Source organism: Globicephala melas, chromosome 1 (genome assembly GCF_963455315.2).
Source record: "Globicephala melas chromosome 1, mGloMel1.2, whole genome shotgun sequence".
NCBI classification, from domain to species: domain Eukaryota; kingdom Metazoa; phylum Chordata; class Mammalia; order Artiodactyla; family Delphinidae; genus Globicephala; species Globicephala melas.
The window spans coordinates 84,695,189-84,717,338 of NC_083314.1; the positions used below are offsets into that span (position 1 = coordinate 84,695,189).

The 22,150-nt window shown below is 34.6% G+C and overlaps 1 protein-coding gene across 2 annotated transcripts in view; it reads right to left on the bottom strand.

Annotated features, from left to right (window-relative positions):
* The window catches only part of MAN1A2 (mannosidase alpha class 1A member 2), a 171,240-nt gene that overhangs the window by 74,194 nt on the left and 74,896 nt on the right, over positions 1-22,150 (bottom strand). For both annotated transcript variants that reach the window (XM_030869200.3, XM_030869199.2), the window contains exons 4-5: positions 20,344-20,462; positions 14,908-14,988 (exon numbers count right to left, since the gene is read on the bottom strand). In XM_030869200.3, coding sequence (XP_030725060.1) covers positions 14,908-14,988; positions 20,344-20,462 — 200 coding nt within the window. The remainder of the gene's footprint in view (positions 1-14,907; positions 14,989-20,343; positions 20,463-22,150) is intronic.

The window sequence follows — 22,150 nt, forward strand, 5'->3', positions numbered from 1 at the left end:
TGAAAAATGTAACAATGTAAAAAAAATGTAAAAAGGTAAAAGTTTTAATAATTTTCTCATATTCATTCCATTAACTCAGAAAAGCAAATGGAAAACTCAGTTCTCTCTGTATTAACATTTATATGTTAGTAAAGAGAAACTGCATTATACAGTAAAGAGTATTGCTTCTTTACCTCATGCTTTACCATGAGGACAAAGGGACTAAGTTCTTATCTAAGAACTAATATTAATGCTATGTATTTGTTAATCACATATTATCACATCTTTTACATATAAAACTAATATTCAAAATAGTAAATTAACTTATAAACATAAGCTTTTTCTAAATAGAAAGCATTCTCATTTCACTTCCAGAAGTAATTAGTGACACATTTTCTAATTTTCAGCTTCTTATGTCAGTTAACATATATAGTAACCAATTATACAACACGACGCCAAAATACACCACCCTTATGTCATTGAGAAAAAATTCCTTATATAGAATTCTTAATTTATTCAGGAATATACAAAATCTTTAATGATAAATATACCACAGCCTTACACTCCTTATTTGCAGAAACATAGTTTGGCAGACAACAGCAGTAGCTAATTTAAAACAAATTAGTTAGTATGCAATGCAGGCAAATAATATAAAATCCAAAAAGTATCAAAGTAAAACATAAGTCCCTTTTCCAGTCCTATTCCTTGACCACACAGTTCCCTCTATTGATACAATGCAAATAGCTATCGATTTCTCAAATGTCTAGTAAATATTTTGTGCTAAATCAGTTCTATGGTATACATGGCTCCTAGCATGTCACATCAAATCCTCATTTTCCATTTCTCAGAAATAGAAATTCTATTACAGTTTATACACACATGTCTTTGTCTTTGTCTTTCAAACACAGAATATCATATACTCTAGGCTCAACTTGCTTCTTTCATTTATTGTACCTTGGAGATCTTTCCAAATCATTCCACATCCTTCTCTTTAGTGGCTGCAGAATTTCCCCTGTATAGATCATACTGTAATTTATTTAGTCAGTCTCCTATTGCTAGACGTATGTTTCCAAACTATGTGACTCTGTATGATAAATTCCAAGAGTGGAATTACTGAATCTATGGGTACATTTATTTGTAATTTTAATAGTTAATGCCAATTTGTTCTCTACACATTTCACAAATTTATATTTCTACCAGAATTTATGACCAGCTGTTTCCCTGTATTTTTGTTAACATAAAAGTTGTTAAACTTTTGATGGCTGCTAATCTGATAATTGAAAAAGGATACTCCACTGTCGTTTTTATTTTCATTTTTTTTTATCATGAATGTGGTAGATACTCAACACTCACTCAAATCTTTCAAGCATACCTTCATACATTGCAGAGGATGGATAACATACATAACATTTTCCAGACTCCACTCCAGCTAAAGCTCGAGACAAGGCCTAGGCATTGCTGAGTATACATAAATATGCAATATTTGGAAGGAAGAAGTAAATGATCTGAAGCAGTGATCTTTCAAGCACAGTGGTGACAATGTCTGATTCTTTTGTGGTAGCTCTGACAGAAGTTCCAGTGACTGGTGCCTAGCTTCAAAGATAACATGTGGGCAACAGAGGGAATGGAGCTGGATCATACCATGAAAGCCACATGGTATGCTTGAGCATTTCTCCTGCCTGCATGTTTCCAAGCTATATAACAAAAATATCTGATTTCATGGCCCTCCCAAAGATTCTGTTAGCTGGCCAGTACCTTCTAATAAATCGCTAGATAAAACAGATTGTTTTCTGCAACTGGGACTCTTGACTAATGAGATGATGAAAGTGAATCAATTATTTACATGTTTAAGAGCTTCAACAACACTTAAATGAAGATTTCCAAGACATTTATTTATAGAAAGAAAACTTTTCTGTATTCATTGTCCATGTTGTAAAATCTCCCAGTTATTTTTACCAGAACAAATTTTAAGTAACGGAACTATGCTAAAACTGGTCCTAGGTTTAGAAAAATTAGGACTAGAAGAATTACCTAGGTCTGGAAGAATTGGAGGAAATGGGATTAAACAGGTAAAATGTGGCAAGACTATGAAGAGCTTTAAAACATAAGCAATGAAACTTAGGGTAACACAACAGATAACACAGAAGCACTGTAGATTCTTGGGGAGGGAAGTGATATTAGAATCCATGTACACTTTTAGTTGTTCTTTTCTAATTGGAGTATTTACTAAAGTAATAATCTGTTTTCAACCTAGTAGAGTTAGAATGTAAAATAGAAGTCAAGAGTTCGTAACACTCAAATGACTTCCCACCTCATTCAGAGTAAAAGCCACAGCTCTTTAAAAGCCTATAGAATATGTTTTTTCCAAATAAATCTATTACTTCTGTGGCGTCACTCCCTTTCTCCCCGCTCCAGTAACCTTCTTCAGCCCCACTAACCTCTTTTATTATTCTCTGAGAATGCCAGTTATGCTTTTTCTTCACTAACTTTAACTTTCATTTGCTGTTCCGTTCAACTAAATGCTCTTATAAACGAAATCCTCAAGGCTCTCTCGTATCACCTGCAGCTCTTTACACAAATGTTATCTTCACATGCACTCCCTGATCATCCTATTTGAAATTAAAAACCCCTTATCCCCTTCCATGCTTTATTTTTCTCCTGAGCACTTATCACTAACAGTGTATATATGTGTATGTAAGTGTGTGTATACACACACTCTCTCTCCCATATATACTTTGTTTATTGCCTTTTACCCTCACAGCAGAATGTAAGCCACGGTTGAACAGGAATTTTTTTCTTGTATTCACTGTTGTATTCTTAGTACCTAAAAGAGCGCCTAGTGTATTCAACATGCTCAACAAGTGTTGAATGAATTGATTTAAGAAGCCAAAGTGGGGCTTCCCTGGTGGCGCAGTGGTTGAGAGTCCGCCTGCCGATGCAGGGAACACGGGTTCGTGCCCCGGTCCGGGAAGATCCCACATGCCGCAGAGCGGCTGGGCCCGTGAGCCATGGCCGCTAGGCCTGCGCGTCCGGAGCCTGTGCTCCGCAAAGGGAGAGGCCACGACAGTGAGAGGCCCGCGTACCGCAAAACAAAGTGTACAGAGATTTAAAGTAAACAAGTAAATTATCTTCTCTCTCCTCCATACCAACCCCATCTCTCTGAGATATTCAATGTTAACATATAAAAGTTTTAAGGCCTCTTTACAATATTCTACAAAAATGTTGGGTTGATGATGATGATGATGATAATGGCAAGCATATATATTAATCCATTTAATCCCCACAACAACCCAATGAGGTAAGTATTATTGTTACTCCCATTTTACAGGGTTGAAACTGAGGTATAAAACAGAGAAGTTAACTTGCCCAAGGTCATACAGTGGTAAGTCTGAATTTAAACCCAGGCAGTGCAGCTCAAGTTCATGTACTTGCTTTACTATTTCACTATATTAGATATAAATACAGATACAGATGTAGACAAATTTTATACTGTGCTTTTTTTTTCATTTCCTGCTACTAACATAGTATCATAAGTACCTTTCCAATTTTTACAAAACTGCCTAATTTACTGTATCCGTTTCCTCTCCTACCACTCACTACTCCACCTATTTCAACCTAGTTTCTGCTCCCATCATTTTACTTAAAGGGATCTTGCTAAGGATTAGCCACACATTTGAGCAAAGAGCATTTTCAGACATTATTGACCAGTTCCTCCTTAAAATACTTCCCTTGTATTTAATAATACTACAATCTCCCTGCCTCCTTCATTGACTCATCCTCCTCATACTTGACCTTTAATGTGGTGCTTCTTGAATGTTGGTTCTAGGTCTCCTCTTCCTTTTCTAAATTGTCTCCCTGAGCAAGTTGCCTGTTTTCAATTATCAGCAAAGCAACTGACTCCCAAATTTATATCACCAGTCAACACCTCTCCAGTGAGTACCAGATCCATTACATCTGTCTACTACTTAGTTCTACTTAAATATAGCAAAATCCCCTCAAATTCAAAACACCTGAAACAAACTGATGACCTTCCCCTCCCAATCCAGTATTCTTAGTTTTCAATATCTAGTAACTGCCCCACCATCGGTCTAGTACCAAAACCCAGAAAACTGGAGGCGGGACCAACTCCTCCTTCTGCCTCATTTCCCCCTGCAAAATATCACCCAATCCTTTTAAATTTATCTTCCTTGATATCATTTATCTCTCTCATCTCTACAACCCATCTTAGTCCAAGCTGCTATTATTATTTGCCCCAAATACTGCAATGGCTAACTGACTGGATGAATGGAAACATACACACACACACACACACACACACACACACACACAAGCTATTGGTCTATAACTTGCTTTCATCACTAAATATATCAAGCCTATGTTTACTGGTTGAAATATATCAAACTTATGTTCATAGTTGTACAATATTCTATAGTAGCAGATGTATCAATTTATTTAACCATGCCCCCAGATGAATATTCAGGTCTTTGCAAACACTGGCCTACTACATGTTTTCAAACATTGGATACTACAAACACTAATGCAATGAAAAAAATCCTTCTGAGTATACCTTATGTATCCACATTGTTACTTTTAGATAATACATTCCTAGAAGTGCGTTAGTGGGTCAGAGAATTTTAAATTTTAAATGCTTACTTGACACAAGCGAAATAATTTTCCAAAAAGTTTGTATTGTTTGTATTCTCTCCAACAGCATATCAAACATTTGTTAAAATTTTAATGTATTTAATTAGATACTAAGTGGGTACATTTTATTGTATATAAATTAACTTCATTCAGTAGCGTTGCTTAAAATAAACAAACTTTGAAGTTTTAAGTTCTTTACCAGGCAGAGAATGTGGAAGGGTGAGAGTCTATTTCAGGCAGAAAATTATGGTATAGCTTGATAAACAGGGAAATAAAACAAAGTGGTCTAAATACACAGTTTCATGCATGCAAATCTGGGGCTTCTCCTGTGGCTCTCTCCTGTCCTGGATTTTACCCCTAAATTTCTAGCACCTGTGGTAGCCCTAAACTGTCTTCTGACATGATTTTAAACAGGATTTTTTTACCTTCTCTTTCTGATATTTCACTGTTAGTGTAAAGAAATGCAACAGATTTCTGTATATTAATCTTGTATCCTGTTACCTTGCTGAATTCATTTATTAGTTATAATAGTTTTTGTGTGGATACTTTAGGGTTCTCTACAGAGTATCATGTCACCTGCATATAATGACAATTTTACCTCTTTCCTTCCAATTTGGATACCTTTTGTTTCTTTTTCTTGTCTGACTGCTGTGGCTAGGACTTCCAATACTATGTTGAATAGAAGTGGTGAGAGTGGGCATCCTTGTCTTGTTCCAGCATTTAGCAGGAAGGCTTTCAGCTTTTTGCCATTGAGAATTATGTTGACTGTGGCTTTGTCATAAATGGCTTTTATTATGTTGAGACATGTTCCCTCTATACTCATTTTGGTGAGAGTTTTTATCATGAATGGATGTTGAATTTTATCAAATGCTTTTTCTGCATCTACTGGGATGATCATGTGGTAAACTCTAACTTCTGATCAAACCAGTAATCATAATCATAATCAACTGTGAATTTGTATTAGTACTGTGACTTTAAACATGTATGAATGTATACAAATATGTAGATGAACTCACATATTTAAGATGAAATGTTGGAGAGTACATTTAAAATGGTATCTAGGTCAGCAAAGCTTAGTGGAATGTTTTATCCAATTACTAACACATCTACAGAAAATGCAGAGGTCAATGGAAATTGCAGTAACTTCTGAAGCAAAAATATAATGAAAATTAGTTCAATAAGGACAATAATGGCTAATATTTAAATCAGGAAAAATTAACACTGTAACATTTCTCTTTTTTTATTCAGAACTTTAGGGCAAAAAAGGGACACTCTATTTGCCTTAGAAAATACCCCTGGGACTTGCCTGGTGGCGCATTGGATAGGAATCTGCCTGCCAATGCAGGGGACATGGGTTCGATCCCTGGTCCAGGAGGATCCCACATGCCGTGGAGCAACTAAGCCCGTGCACCACAACTACTGAGCCCACACGCCACAACTACTGAAGCCCGCATGCCTAGAGCCCGTGCTCCGCAACAAGAGAAGCCACTGCAATGAGATGGCCGCGCACCGCAACAAAGAGTAGCTCCTGTTCGCCACAACTAGAAAAAGCCCATGCGGAGCAACGAAGACCCAACGCAACCAAAAGTAAAAAAGAAAATATCCCTGAACTTATTCAGAAACGATCTTACCTACTGGCAATGAAGTACACAATTGTGTTTTAGTAAAGAAAAAGTTTGCTGTTGTTGTTTCTTTTATTTTGTGTTTATATTCTGTGAAACGTATTAAACTCTACATAACCATTTCTCTGTTTTATCTGACAAATTTCAGATGCATTTATCCACATAAATTACATTGTTATCTTACTCAGGAAGGGATGCCACTTTGATAGCCGTTAAAAAATGAGAAAATACTGTAAAAGAAATGTCATATATCTGAGGCTCAAGTAAACATAATAAATCATCAATATTTTTAAACTTGTGAATATTTAAAATAAATAACCTTGTTCTGAGAAAATATTATAAAGATTCACATTTATAATATTAATAAATCACAGGACAGAGGAACACTGTGTTAGGATGGCATATAACCCTCATTTGGTTCCCACACCAGAACACTGAATGCATATAAAATGTTTATTCTAGTTATACTCTATCTAAATATAAGAGAGGTGGTTTGCCATGTTATAAATTATAGTTAATTTTCTGTCTTATGTGAGACATAGGAATTTATTGGCTATCCAGTATTAGAATAATCTTATAGTCAGTGTTTTATTTATTTTTAGCAGATTTCAGGGATTTATTTTTGGTTTCCTGAAATAGATATGGATCAGAGCTTTCAATGTAAAATGATCAAGTATGAAAGTAAAATGGTCAGTGAAATCTGATTGTATGAGAAAGTCAGAAAAGTAAAACGTTCTCTCTACCTTTTAGTAGACTCTAACCTAAGAAATTAACTTATCTATTTTTAAATAAGTAGAAGGATTTCCCAGCTGTTAGAAACAGTATACTTACCACACAGGAAAAAAGTCAAAGGAAGAGGAAAGAAAAGTAAAGTAGTATCTATTGAGTCAGGTGATATTGTCAGGCACCTTCACATAATTTAATCCCCCCAACAACTCTCAGGTGAACTCTCTCGTTCTTTTATAAATGAGGAAACTTAAATTACAGAAGGTAAATAGCTTGACAAATATTTTTATGAAACGGAGGCAGAGGCAGAACAGAGCCTCAAACCTCTAGCTCCAAAGTACTTGTGCTTCCCTCCACTTCACAATGTTTCTCCCTGAAGTCTGAGGAGTTAAAACTGCAAAAATGGAAATACTGGTAACGTATACTTTTTCAGCATTTTAGTGTTTTCCTATTACAACAGCAACCAAAATTTCAACAGTTTGCTTCGACCTTCAGATAAGGAGCCTAATGAAATGGCAGAGGCTGACACTTCTCTTTCATAAGCTGTTCATAGGTAATTTTGAATCATATGCTTTTTGGTACGCAAATTAGTCAACTACACACAAACAATTTAGTATTTCCTCTACATAGTCAGGCATGAAAGTAAGAAAAAAATACTCTATCTCAAAGACATCATATAATGTTTAACCTGGTAAATATTAGGAAGCATGGAGTAGCAAGTAACAGGAGTTCATGGCTGGGAGAGAAACAGGGTGTAGAGGCAGACCCTCTCTGAGGCACAGGCATACAGGGAATGCCTAAAGTGGACAGTAAAGCAAGAGCATTAAGAAACACTTGCCTGCAAAACAGGCCCACTCTAATTACAAGGTAGTGTTAGAGGAATTTGAAGCTAGTGGTACTTTGTAGGTAACCTTAGCAATAAAAAACCCAAACCTGGTTCAACTCAGACTAAACTGACTGAGCTCCTAACACTAATAGCACAGTCATGCTATTCCAGGCATAAATATTATTAAACTCTGTCTTTACTGTCTCATCCATACATGATATTTTGCATTGAATAAAAAATTATTAAATACTTAAGAAAGCAAGAAAAATTAATCCACTTTCTAGAGACAAAGCAAGTGACAAATCAGACTTAATGAAGTTGAAATAATCAAAGAATTTTAAATGACTATAATTACTATTGTAAAAGACCTAGTGGATAAGGTGGAAAACATACATGAAGACAACGAGGAATTTTAGCAGAGAAATGAAAACTGTAAAGGTCAAATGAAGTATTAGAAATAGTAACTTTAAAAATCAAGGTAAAACAGAGATGCAAAATGCCTTCAACAATGATCCAGCAATCCCACTACTGGGCATATACCCTGAGAAAACCATAATTCAAAAAGACACATGCACCCCAATGTTCACTGCAGCACTATTTACAACAGCCAGGTCATGGAAGCAACCTAAATAAATGTCCATCGCCAGATGAATGGATAAAGAAGATGTAGTACATATATTAAATGGAATATTACTCAGCCATAAAAAAGAATGAAATTGCGTCATTTGTAGAGATGAGGATGGACCGAGAGACTGTCATACAGAGTGAAGTCAGAAAGAGAAAAACAAATATCGTATATTAACGCATATATGGAATCTAGAAAAATGGTACAAATGAACCTGTTTGCAAGGCAAAAATAGAGACACAGACATTGAGAACAAACGTATGGACACCAAGGGGGGAATGGGGTGGGATGAACTGGGAGATTGGGATTGACATATATACACTACTATGTATAAAACAAATAACGAATGAGAACCTGTTGTATAGCACAGGGAACTCTACTCAATGTTCTGTGGTGACCTAAATGGGAAGGAAATCCAAAAATGGGGATATATGTATACATATAGCTGATTCACTTTGCTGTACAGCAGAAACTAACACAACACTGTAAAGCAATTATACCCCAATTAAAAAAGAAAAAAGCCTTCAACAGGCTCAAAAGTAGATTACATACATTAAAAGATATACCATGTGATACCACCTGAAAGAAAGTAGAGTGACTATAACAGTATCAGACAAACTAAAGAACAGAGAATATGAACAGAGATAAAGAGAAAAATTTTAAAACAATAAAAAACCAAATTCACCAAGAAGACATAACAATCCTAAATATGTACACACCTAAGAAGAGATCTCCAAAATACATAAAGTAAAAACTGATAGGACTGAAAGGAGAAACGGACAAATCCATAATTATAGTTGGAGGCTTCAAGACTCCTCAAAACTTAGTATTTGACAGAACAAGTAGACAGAAAATTAGTAAAACTACAGAAGATCAAGCAACACTATTATCTAGCTTGACCTAATTGACATCTTAACCCAACCACGGCAGAATACACATATTTTCAAGCATACATTCTTTTTGATAGACCATATTCTAGCCCATGAAACAAATATCAAAAAATTCAATAAATTTGCTCTTTATTCACTGCCAATTAAACAATTAAACTAGAAACCAATAACAGAATGCTATCCGGAAAATCCTCAAATATTTGGAAATTAAACAGCATACTTCTAAATAACTCAGCAATCAAAAAGGAAGAAGAGAAATTAGAAAATATTTTGAATTAAAGGAAAATAAAAACATAACATATCAAAATTCATAGGATGCAGTTAAAGAAAGACTGAGAAGCAAATCTATGATATTAATGCTTACAAACTACTGGGAAAAAATAAGTTACAAAGATGTAATGTACAGCACAGGGAATACAGTCAATATCTTAAAATAACTCTGTATGGAGTATATGCTATGAAAATATTGTATTACTATGTATACATCTGAAACTAATAGAATATTGTTAAGTCAACTATACTTCAGTAAAAAATAAGATAAAAATAAATCAATAAAATAAAATAAGAAAAGGTGTCATATTAATGAGCTAACAAGCTCCAACCATAAGGAACTGGAAAAAAACAGGAAAAGAAATGGGAAGAGAGGTGCAACTTAACCCCAAAGCAAGAAGTAAGTAAAGATAAAAGCAAAAAATTAATAAAACTGAATACACAAAAATAGAGAAAACTCAATGAAACAAAATCTAGTTCTTTGAAATAAAAATATTAATATACTTGTAGCCAGACTGACAACAAAAGAGAAGATGAAATGGGGAACATTACTAAAGACCCTACAGATATAAAAAGGATAATAACAAAGTAATACAAACAACTTTATGTCCACAATTTAGAGGAAACAAATTCCCTGAAATACACAAACAACAAAAGCCACACAAACTACAAAAGCCACTCAAGAATAAATAACCTGAACAGTGTTATATCTACCAAAGAAACTGAATATATACATTTTAAAACTTAGTGGGAAAAACAAAAACAAAAAACTCCAACCCCATGTGGCTTCACTGGGAAATTCTACCAAACATTTAAGGAAGAAATAATACCAATTATACACAAACTTCTCCAATGGAAAAAAAGAAGAAACACTTCCAAGCTCATTTTACAAGGTCAGTATTACTCTTATACAAAACACACATACACAAAAAGATATTAAAACTGTAGATCAATATCCCATATGAACACAGATACAAAAAAATTCTCAACAATACATTATCAAATCAATCCCAGCAATATTTAAAAAGGATAATACACCATGACCAAGTGGGGTTTCTTCCCAAAAATGCGAGGTTGGTTTCATGGTCAAAAATCAACCAGCATAATTCACATTATCAACAGATAAAGAAGAAACACCATATAATCATCTAATTAAATGCCATAAAAACATTTGACAACATTCAACATCCATTCATGATTTTAAAAACCTCAGCAAATAGGAATAGCAGGGAATTTCTTCAAGATGATAAAGGGCAACTACAAAAACAAACAAACAACAAAAAATAAAACCTTATGTCTAACATTATGCTTAATGGTGAAAAACTAAATGCTCTTCCCCTAATATCAAGAACCAGGCAAGAATGCCACTCTCACCACTCCCATTTAACTCTGTATTTAGTGAAGGTTCTGGGCAATGTGATAAGGCAAGAAAAAGAAATAAAAGAACTATACAAATAAAACTGTTCTCTATATAGAGAAATAAAACATCTCTGTTCACTGACGACATGATTAGTTACAAAGAAATTCCCAAAGAATCTATTAAAATCCATTTAAAAGTGACTAGAATTAACTAGTAAATTTATGATAATCTCAGGCCACAAGGTCAATATAAAAATCAACTGCATAGTGCACAACAATGTGAATGTTATTATTTTATGTTATGTACATTTTACCACTTTTTTTTTTTTTTTTTTTTTTTGGCAGTACGCAGGCCTCTCACTGTTGTGGCCTCTCCCGTTGCAGAGCACAGGCTCCGGATGTGCAGGCTCAGCGGCCATGGCTCACAGGCTTAGCCACTCCATGGCATGTGGGATCTTCCCGGACTGGGGCACGAACCCATGTCCCCTGCATCAGCAGGCGGACTCTCAACCACTGTGCCACCAGTACAGTACCACTTTTAATAACATCAAAAAATATGAAATAGGTACAGATCCATCAAAATATGTATAAGATCTGTAAAAACTAGAAACATCAATGAACAAAATTAAAGAACTAAATAAAGGAAGAGATAAGCTATGTTCATGGATTGGAAGATATCAATTTTCCCTAAACTTCCTGATAGACTTAATATAATCCTAATCAAAATCCCAGTAAGATATTTTGTAGAAATCAGGAAACTGATTCTATAATTTATATAGAAAATAAAACTAGAATAGCCAAAACAATTTTGAAGGGGAACAAAGTTGGAGGACTCACACATAACCTGATTACGAGACCATAAAGACCATGATTTCAATTCTATAAAGCCATAATTATGAACACAGTGTGGTAATAGCAAAAGTACGGATACACAGATCAACAACAGAGTCTAGAAATATACCCACATTTGGTCAGTTGATTTCATATATGGTCAATTGCTTTCAACAAAGGTGCAAAGTCAATTAAATAGAGAAAGACGAGTCTTTTCAACGAATGGTGCTAGAATTTTTGGATATCCATATGGCAAGAAATGAATCTCAACCTCTACCTCACAGCATATAGAATTTCACTCAAAATAGATTATAGATTTAAAAGTATAGTAAAGTAAAACTATAATATATTTAGAAGAAAACAAGAGAAAATCTTTGTGACCTTGGATTAGGCAACACTTTGTAAGTAAAATACCAAACACATGAACCATAAAAGATGAAACTGATAAACTGGACTACTTCAAGATGTAACAACATCAGTTCTTCAAAAGATATTGTTAAGTCACTGAAAAGCCAAAGACAGAGAGAAAATATTTACAAACACATAGGTTATAAAAGTCCTATGTCCAGAATATATAGAATATACAAAAAACTCTCAACATTCAATAATGAGAAAACAAAAAAAATTTGATGGCCAAAGAGTGAACAATTAAAGAAGATATATGAATGACAAATAAGCACATGAAAAGGTGCTCAACATAGTTTGTCATTAGAGAAAAGTAAAATAAAACCACAATGAGATACTAATACACACCTATTAGAATAGCTAAAAATAATAAAGAAACTCTCAATACCAATTACTGGTCATGATGGAAGGGAACTATTTGAAAAAGTCTGGGGAGTGCTTCCAAAGTTTACTTACCATTTGATCCAGCAATCCCACTTCTAGATAGTTACCCAAGAGAAATAAAAATTTATGATCCCACAGAATCCTAATGCAAATATTTATAGCAGCTTTATTCAGAATCTCCAAAACTAAAAACCAATCCATTGGTGAATGGATAAACTGTTAGAGCCACACAATGGAATACCATTCAGCAGTAAAAAGGAATAAATTACTAAATACATGAATAAATCTCAAATGCATTGTGCTACATGAAAGAAGCCAGTACTCCTTACTGTATGAACAGAAAACAGATCAGTCGTTACCAGAGGCTGGTGGTAGCATGCGGGGTAACTATAAAATGGTAAAAGAGAATTTTCTGGGATGATAGAATTCTTCTATATCTTACTTGTGCTGGTGCTTACTAGATTGTATGCATTCTCAAAACTCAAAGAAGTATACACTAAAGTGGGTGAATTTTACTCTATATAATAATACATCAATAAACCTGACCAAAAAATCCTATCAATTAATTTACAATGATTTTATTCATATAAGCTAGGTCAGAGTTTCTCAAAGTATAGAATCAGCATTTCCAAAATCACCTTTAACACAGAGTACTTTATTAAAACCATAAATAATGGTTTCCACCTCAAACCAACTGAATTTCAGTCCTGTGAGCAGGGCTTGGAATCTTCATTTTTATAAAGCACGCTATGTGACCCTGAAACACACTGAAGTTTGAAAACCTCTTTGCCAGAGTATAAACCTTTTATTTTATTAAATGGGAACTGAAGTGTTCTGACAATTGAAACATAGTTTGGAGGTATAATCAAATTACATAGTAAAGGCTGACAGTAAAATCATATATTAAGATAAATGTTATTTATCTAATACTATATATTAAATACCATCATCTTCAAACATATTTCTTCTACAGAAAAAGTTGTACATGGGTATCTCACTCTTTACACACAAAAGCACACAAAGATAGATGAAATAATTAAATATAAGCATATAAAATCATAAAAATCCAGAAGAAAAGTAGAAATATTTGTTTAATAATGATACAGCCATAGGGAAGGCTTTCTAAAGACCAAAATCTAGAAGCCATAAGGGGAAAAACAATCCTAAAAATGACCACTTTAAAGTTAAACACAAAAAATAAAAACTGAAGACAATATAAAAATCCATCTTTACAATACATATAATAAAAAGTGAGTTTTCTTAAATTTACAAAGCTATCTTACAATCATTTAGGCCAACAAATCAAGTAAATCTATGTGCCAAGGAGTTTCTCAGAAAACAAAACAGAAATGACTATAACCTCTTCCTTTAGCTTCTCTTTCTCGCACTCTCCAAGCCCACTCTTTAACCCATCTGAGTAGTAAAAAGCAATTTCCTACACCCACTTCCCCATCACCGGTAAGTCTCAAGTGTGCCTGTGTGTATTACACCAAGACTTCCATAAAGGAGAATTCAGAGCTGTTGTTTTGTTTTGTTTTAATTTACAGCAATAAATTGCACTCAATTTCTAAATAGGCAGTTATATTAATTAATTTTTGGACTTAGGAGGATCCATATTCATTCTTACTGATTCATTCCTTAATTCTAATCTTATTAATATATTTTCTACTTTTGTTTCAACCATGTAATTAATTGCAATGGTAAATCCTGGAGAAGGATAACTCTTACAGAGGAGACATAGTATATATAGTGCTAGGATCTGTGATGAATTTGTTTCACTGAGATTCTCAAAATGGAAAAATCATTATTCCCAAGAAACAGAGCTCTACCTGAAGATCTAGTTATTTCAGCAAACCTGTAGATTAGTCCAATACTGGACAATTTAAAAAGACAACATGGGGCTTCCCTGGTGGCACAGTGGTTAAGAATCCGCCTGCCAATGCAGGGGACACGGGTTCGAGCCCTTGTCCGGGAAGATCCCACATGCCACGGAGCAACTAAGCCTGTGCGCCACAGCTACTGAGCCTGCGCTCTAGAGCTCGCAAGTCACAACTACTGAGCCCAAGTGCTGCAACTACTGAAGCCCGCACGCCTAGAGCCCATGCTCCGCAACAAGAGAAGCCACCACAATGGGGGGCCTGCGCACAGCAACGAAGAGGAGCCCCTGCTCAATGCAACTAGAGAAAGCCTGTGCACAGCAACGAAGACCCAACACAGCCAAAAATAAAAATAAATAAAATAAATAAATTCATAAAAAAAATAAAAAGACGACATGAAATCTTTCATTTTACTAAATTCCATTCACAACCTTTCCCCCCAAACAACGTATCACTTGATTTTGCTCACCTCCTCTCCTGAAAGGTAATATGCTGCAAGTAGGCCTCCAATAAATCGAATGTTGACTTCAAACACAGACACCTCTGAATTCTGTGAAAACATATTGAAAATATTCACATATACATAAAGCTGTAAAGGTTTCAAAATATCTTCAATCCTTCATATGTTTCTCACAAACATGCTGGGGAGAATGGTTTTTTCCACTTTCTATGTCTTCGTTTCTCACGCAACTGCAATCTCACCTCCCATTTGTTAATGTTACTGAAACTCCTCTACTGCTGTCAGCACAGCTTCCTAATTGCCATAACCAATGGGCCATTTTCATGTGCCTTACATATTATTGTGAAATTATCAAGATATTTGATGCTATTGACTATTCTCCCTCATGAAAGCCTCTACTTCTTGAATTTTGGAAGTGTTCTCTCTACGGGTCCCTTTCTGTTCTAATCACTACACTATAACGTCCATTTTTACTTCTATCTCTCCTCATGAATTTTAAATGTTTTTCTAGTATATGTAACTTAATCAACGTTAAAGCAGGTACCAAAAAATAATGGCAAGATGATAGATTTTTCAATTAATAATGTTGAAAAAACTGACTCCTAGGTAATAACTGAAATAAAAAAGTAGAAAAAATGTGACAATATATCTATACTTCCTTGAGAAAGCAGGTACTTTGTAAGCATAAAATCAATAGCATTGATAACAAATGATGATAGAAGGACTTGAATTTCCCCATAATGAAAATTACCTATAAGAAAAAAAATCATGAACAAAATTAAAAGGCAAATGACAAACGGAACGAAATTTGCCACAAGTATAGCAGTATTAATAACCCTACCACATAGAGTCTATAGGTTTGTATTTAGATATGGATAAAGATATTGCTGAAGAAGATTCTAATGCATGGAAAGAAATTAGAAGTGGCAAAGAAAATAACCAAAGAATCCACAGAATATACAAAACTGACTAACAGAAAAATAACATTCATAATTAATTTTTAAGTAAAAATTAAAAGGAAATATATATTACCCTGAAGTCTTTCCAACATTCATAGGCAGAAGACATCATTTGCTAACACACGCATAATTCTCTAATATAGAATTTTCACAATATAATGTAATTTTTTAATAACATAACTGTTATCCTACCCCATCCTCAAAAGCAAAGTGGTTTATACTACTTCATATATTCCCAATATATAGCATACTGCAGGGTACATAGTAGACATTCACTAAATATACAGAGGAAGGAAAAGAGGGAGAGAGGGCCTCTCTCCACTCCCTAGAACAATAATACCATCCTTACCCTCTTCTCAGCACTCTACTTATTCAGCACCATATAGTTACAGTGGTGAACCTTTTAAATCTAAAGTTATCATAGGTTACTACTCTGTGCAAAACCTTACAATGACTTCTGGTTACACTCAGTAAAATGACTTACTAGACCCAACATAATCTGATTCCCCACAACCTCTCTGACATCATCTCCTACCAATGTCCCTCTGACTCACTTTTTTATTACCCAGTGGGTCTACCTGCTGTTTGAGAACTGTCAAACTCACTTCTGTGTCAGTCTTTATACTTTACCTGCAGATCTCTGAGCAAATTTCACGTAGAAAGTTTTTCTGACCACACAATATAAAATTGTGAAGTAACCCCTCATCACTAATATTCCTTACTCTGTACTATTTCCCCAATTAACACTTATCATCATCTGAATATTATATAATTCTCATTTGTAAAATTCATACCTTCCCTCACAGGAGACAGAAGATAAGAAAAGTTTCTAGAGGGAGAGAAGGGAGAGACTGAGGGAGAGGCATTATTCACAGGAGAAATGACTGAGAATCTTTCTAAATTGATGAAAACAAAAGTCCTCAGACTGATAAAACATGAGTCCTTTAAGGAATAGTCTAAATACAGAATGGTAATGGAATTACAGAACAACAAAGCAAAAAAAAGAAAATGTTAAAACAAGGGGAAAAAAGACAGATTACCTTTTGAATATTAAACTGATAGCCTACTTTTCAATAGCATAACAGAAACAGGAAGACAATAGAACTGTATCTTTAAAAGGTTAAGAGAAAATAGTCATCAACCTCTAATTCTATACTCAGCTATAATATCTATTAGGAGAAAGCTTGGATCTCTCATATCCACATGGCTTCCCTTGGGTCTCTTCTCAGAAACGTCACCTTCAATAGCCAATGGATATAAAATAGCAACCTCTCACCACCACTTACTCCAATCCTACTTACTCTTCCTTAAGAGTAAGCACTTATCACTATCTGACATGCTATATTCAATATATCTTATATGTATTTACTGCTTTTCTCCTCAGACTAGAATAGAAACTAGTATAAACTAGAGATAAGACTCTGTTTTGTTAATTCCTGTATCCACAGATTTAGAACAGTGTCTGTCACAGAGAAGGCACTCAATAAATACATTTATTTATTTATTCATTACTTAATTTGGAAGTTTCAACTACAAGTTGGGACCAACTAGACAACAATTACACATAAGACAAGAGGGAGATGAGCTAAATTAAAGCATTCTAAGATCCTTATGTTTTTCAGAAGAAGGATAGAGAAAATGATTAATTTTAAACTTTGGTAAGTATACCTATTAAAATTTTAAGGGTAACCCCAAAATGAATGGAAATGGAAAGTATAAAGTCAAACTAGTAGAGGGAAAAAGAGACATGAAGTAATTTAATCCAAATAAGATAGACAGAAAATAAAGGCAAATGAGAAGTATAATAATGATATAGGTAGCAAAACAATGATTGAAGATTCAACTCCAAAAATATGTTATACTAAATGTAAATATTTCAAGCTTAACAGTTAAAAGACTCCAAGACTGGATAAAAATAACAAAATCTAAATACGCACTATATGTAAAATATAGAGCTAAAACGTATGACACAGAAAGGGTAAAAGTGAAAGAATGGAAAATGACTGTGCTGATTATTAAGCTATTTTTTCTCAGCTTCAAATCCATCCTTCTACACTCTACTTCAGTATACTGAAACTAGAACTATTCAAATGCATCTGGCTTCCTTATAAGCCCTGCTGATGACAGAAGGTTCTACAAAGGTCATACAAAGCTGAAGGAAGAAAAAGGAACTTATTCCTTCCAGTCTACTTCTAGTTTCTGACAGTGTCAAACCAGCCATGGTTCTTCACCCTGGTGGTGGCAGGTGGTTCCAGGTTACAGTTCCCCTGCCACAGACACATTCCCCAAATCAGCCTCCTTGTGCCCTTCAGAGATACCAAGCTCTAACTAGGTACCCCCTCCTCAGAGGTCTGAGTCCCAGGTCTGAGAAGCCCCTTTTAAGAACTCCTAAGGTATCAAAAACAGAGTCCCAAGCTAGTAAATTTTAATGATCTCAACCTCTCCCCATTGTTCTCACAGTTCCAGGCATGGCAGCCATTTATTGTAGTTACTACCTCTTGTAATACCACAATGTTCCCTTTCTGTCTTTTCAGTGCCCCATTACTTGGTTAACAATTCTAAACACTAAATCCTCTAATTAAAAAAACTGTACAGTTCTGGTTCTTGATTGAGCCAACTGACACAATGATATACCAACCAATTATGAGGCATAATAAAGCTGCCATATTAACAAACAGGAGTATTTGAGATTCACAAATGCCAATTCTCGCCAAATTAATCTATAAATTGAATGCAATCCTCATCAAAATTTCAACACAGTTTTTCCAGAGCTTAAAAGAAGAACTGAGAATTGCTAAGATAATTTCCTAGTAGAATAAGATCAGATATCAAGATTCAGCTATAGATATTAAGCTTTTCTTATAAAACTAGTTAAGAATATAATAAATATTTAGACTACTAAAATATTGATGTAGGGATAAAGAGAAAAGCCAGTAGAAAAGAATAGAGTAATACAACTAATACATGACTAATGTGGCATGTATAAATAGTAGAGAAATAAATGTGCTAGGATCAATTGAGAGTTGCCTATCTTAACCTACCCACAAACTCAACTATGTAAGGACTAAAAACCTAAATGCAAAAGCAGAACTTTAGAACACTTAGAATTAAGTACAAGAATGTATCTTCATGACCTTGAAGTACATAATCTCTAAGAGCTACATAACTATACAGGGGAAAAACCCCTGTATTTCTCAATCCCCTTTTACAGTAAGGTGGGGCCACATGAGTTAGATTCACTCAATAATACACAAGCAAAAATGGGGTAACCAACTTCTGAGCAGTCACATATCTTTTCTCTACCCCTTCCTCCTTTATGCCACTGGAAGGTTTATCTACCTTATCTTGAGGAATCATCTTGTACCATGAGGTTGAAGCTTTATACTGAAGTTGACAGAATAATAAGACAAAGGATCCTAGGTCCTTGGTCATCGAGGAGCTACCCAAACCAGCCCTAAACTGTTTATCTTTGTACTTGACTTGCATGAAAGAGAAATGAACGTGTATCTTGCTTAAGCTATTTTATACTAGATTTTCTGTCATTCACAGCCAAACCTAAACCTGATAATAAAAACTGTTCTGAGCTATGTCCAAAATGCTAAAATAATATAAAAGAAAGTAATCAGTTTTTGTCTAATTACCATCAGGAAAGGCTAATGATACAGAGTTTGAATGATACAGAGTTTGCCAAAGAGAAAAACAGATAAGGAGTGGCTTCTCACTACAGTCAGAAGGAACAGCAAGTAAAAATATCATGAAAGATGAAAATGAATATGACAAAATAGTCCACACATCTTTTAGGTGAAGACTGGTAACGAAGAAAATAACTGCTAACATTTACTGAACACTGAATATGTACCAGATTATTTCAAATAATCCTCACAATATTGCAATAGGATAGCAATTTTATGACAGGTTTAGAAAGAATAAGTAGCACTTACTTATAGGTAGGTTTCCCAAGTATCACTAGAATTGTGACTGTGCTGGGCTTCAAACCTAAGCACCACTACTTAACAACTATGCCAAAATGCTGGAAGGATGAGCATGTACCTAACTATGAAGGCACTTCAAAACTGTGCCAAAGCCACAACACTGTAAATCAACTATACTTCAATTTAAAAAATAAAATAGATTTTTAAAAAAATGTTTAAAAAAACTGTGCCAATCATTATTTCTTTAAAAAATAATAAAACACTTAATATTTATAAAGTAATTTATGGTTTCCTGATGTTTCTAATTCAATGTGCTTTTTCTCCCTAACTCTTGCCTTAACACATGCAACACATTACCTTAAATGATAAGGGTAAGAAAAGGAAAAGGAAAATGGTGAGAAAGGGTGTTTATTTTACGCAAAAATTGAACAACTGACAATCGCAAAAGAAGAAGGGGGACTTAGGATTTCCTTAAACTGCTAGTATAACACTCAAAACTAGTGTTACAGTGTCTTTTCATAGTCAATGGAATAAATTATGAATTGTATACTCACCACGCTGAAATCAAGGTTGTTTTCGATCCATTTTTGCCCATCTCGGAATTCATCATGAAGTCCCATAATATAAAGGGTATCCAAAGCATCTACTATAGTAGCACCCATTTGTGAACTTCCTATATATGGGGGGAAAATGTCATTAAAAAGATGCCCTTCATACAAGGTCTATTTTAATTTTTTATAGTTAAAAAGTAAATCAGGACTTCCCTGGTGGCACAGTGGTTAAGAATCCGCCTGCCAATGCAGGGGACACGGGTTCAAGCCCTGGTCCGGGAAGATTCCACATGCCGTGGAGCAACTAAGCCCATGCGCCACAACTACTGAGCCTGCACTCTAGAGTCCGTGAGCCACAACTACTGGGCCCGTGTGCCACAACTACTGAAACCTATGAGCCTAGAGCCTGTGCTCTGCAACAAGAGAAGCCACAGCAATGAGAAGCCCACACACCACAACCAAGAGTAGCCCCCGCTCGCTGCAACTAGAGAAAGCCCCATGCAGCAACGAAGACCCAATGCAGCCAAATATATAAATAAATAAATAAATAAATAAATTGTTTTTAAAAAAAGTAAATCAAAGTAGAAATATAAGGATGAAAAAAATACTCAACATGGTTCACTTTTCCGTAAGAATAGATAATATACATTGTTTAAAACATTTTCCTAAAGATGACACATTGATAACTAATAGGAAGATAAAGGAAAACTAAAATTATAATTCTCCTTAATTTTCTTCCTGGTCAGAAAATGAGATCTATCTACTTAACTGAGATAGATTGGGGGAAAAAAATAAAGAGGATTAATTTAAGAAATGGGGACGGTGGTTCAAGATGATAAGCTAAGTCATAAGACAACAAGGAACCATGCTCTTTTGGTACAAATTCATAAAAAGGTCAAAAAATATACTTAAAATAATAATAAAAGTATAACAAAGGCTATATAACCGTGATGGAATATAAACTATAATAGTCCTTAACAATCAAAAAGCTGGTAGAACATATTTTAAAAGAAGTCATAAAATAAAATGTGAGTAGAGAAAATCAAAATAGTAAGATCTACCCATCTTCAAGAAAGAGATCATCCTGATCTTAAAAGAAAATGTTTCAGGGAGGGAGGAACTAATTCAACAAAGCTAGCCTAACTGATACCAAAAACAGATACTGTAAACACAAGAAAACAGAACAGGCCAATCCTACTAATGAATATAACTGCAAATATCCTGAATAAGATACTAGCAAGACAAATCTAGTAGTGTAGTAAAAGAACAAATAACATGGAGCAGCTGGGTCCTCCCCAACCCCAGGAATTCAACTATTATTTCTACCTTCTGAGAATGAAAATCACCCACACAGCTTATTGTCTACATTAACATGACTTTACTGTTACACTGTCTTCATCAACATGAGTTTACTCTTCCAGAAAACTCTTGCTCAGAAAGAGAGAAGCTGCAAAATAAGTTATTGTTGATTCCAGGAACTTCTTGAAAGATCCATCAACTCTTTAACAGAAAGTATCAAATGATGGTTAACACTCTAAAACTCTAAACCTCTTGCCTCCAAATTCTCCACTCACCAATCCAAAACTATTATATCATGATCCCTACCCAATCATAACCAAGCCATAATCAACCATAACTCTCCAACTGAAAGGCCCTTGTTAAACAAGACTTAAAATCTCAATATATATCTCAACTTTGTCCTTCCTCGTCTGACAGGCTTACTATGGCTCTGGTGAGGTAGTGATCTCCCTTACCATGGTAAGCATTAAACTCAGCTTTGTCTCATCAACAAGTTATCTGGGTGATATTT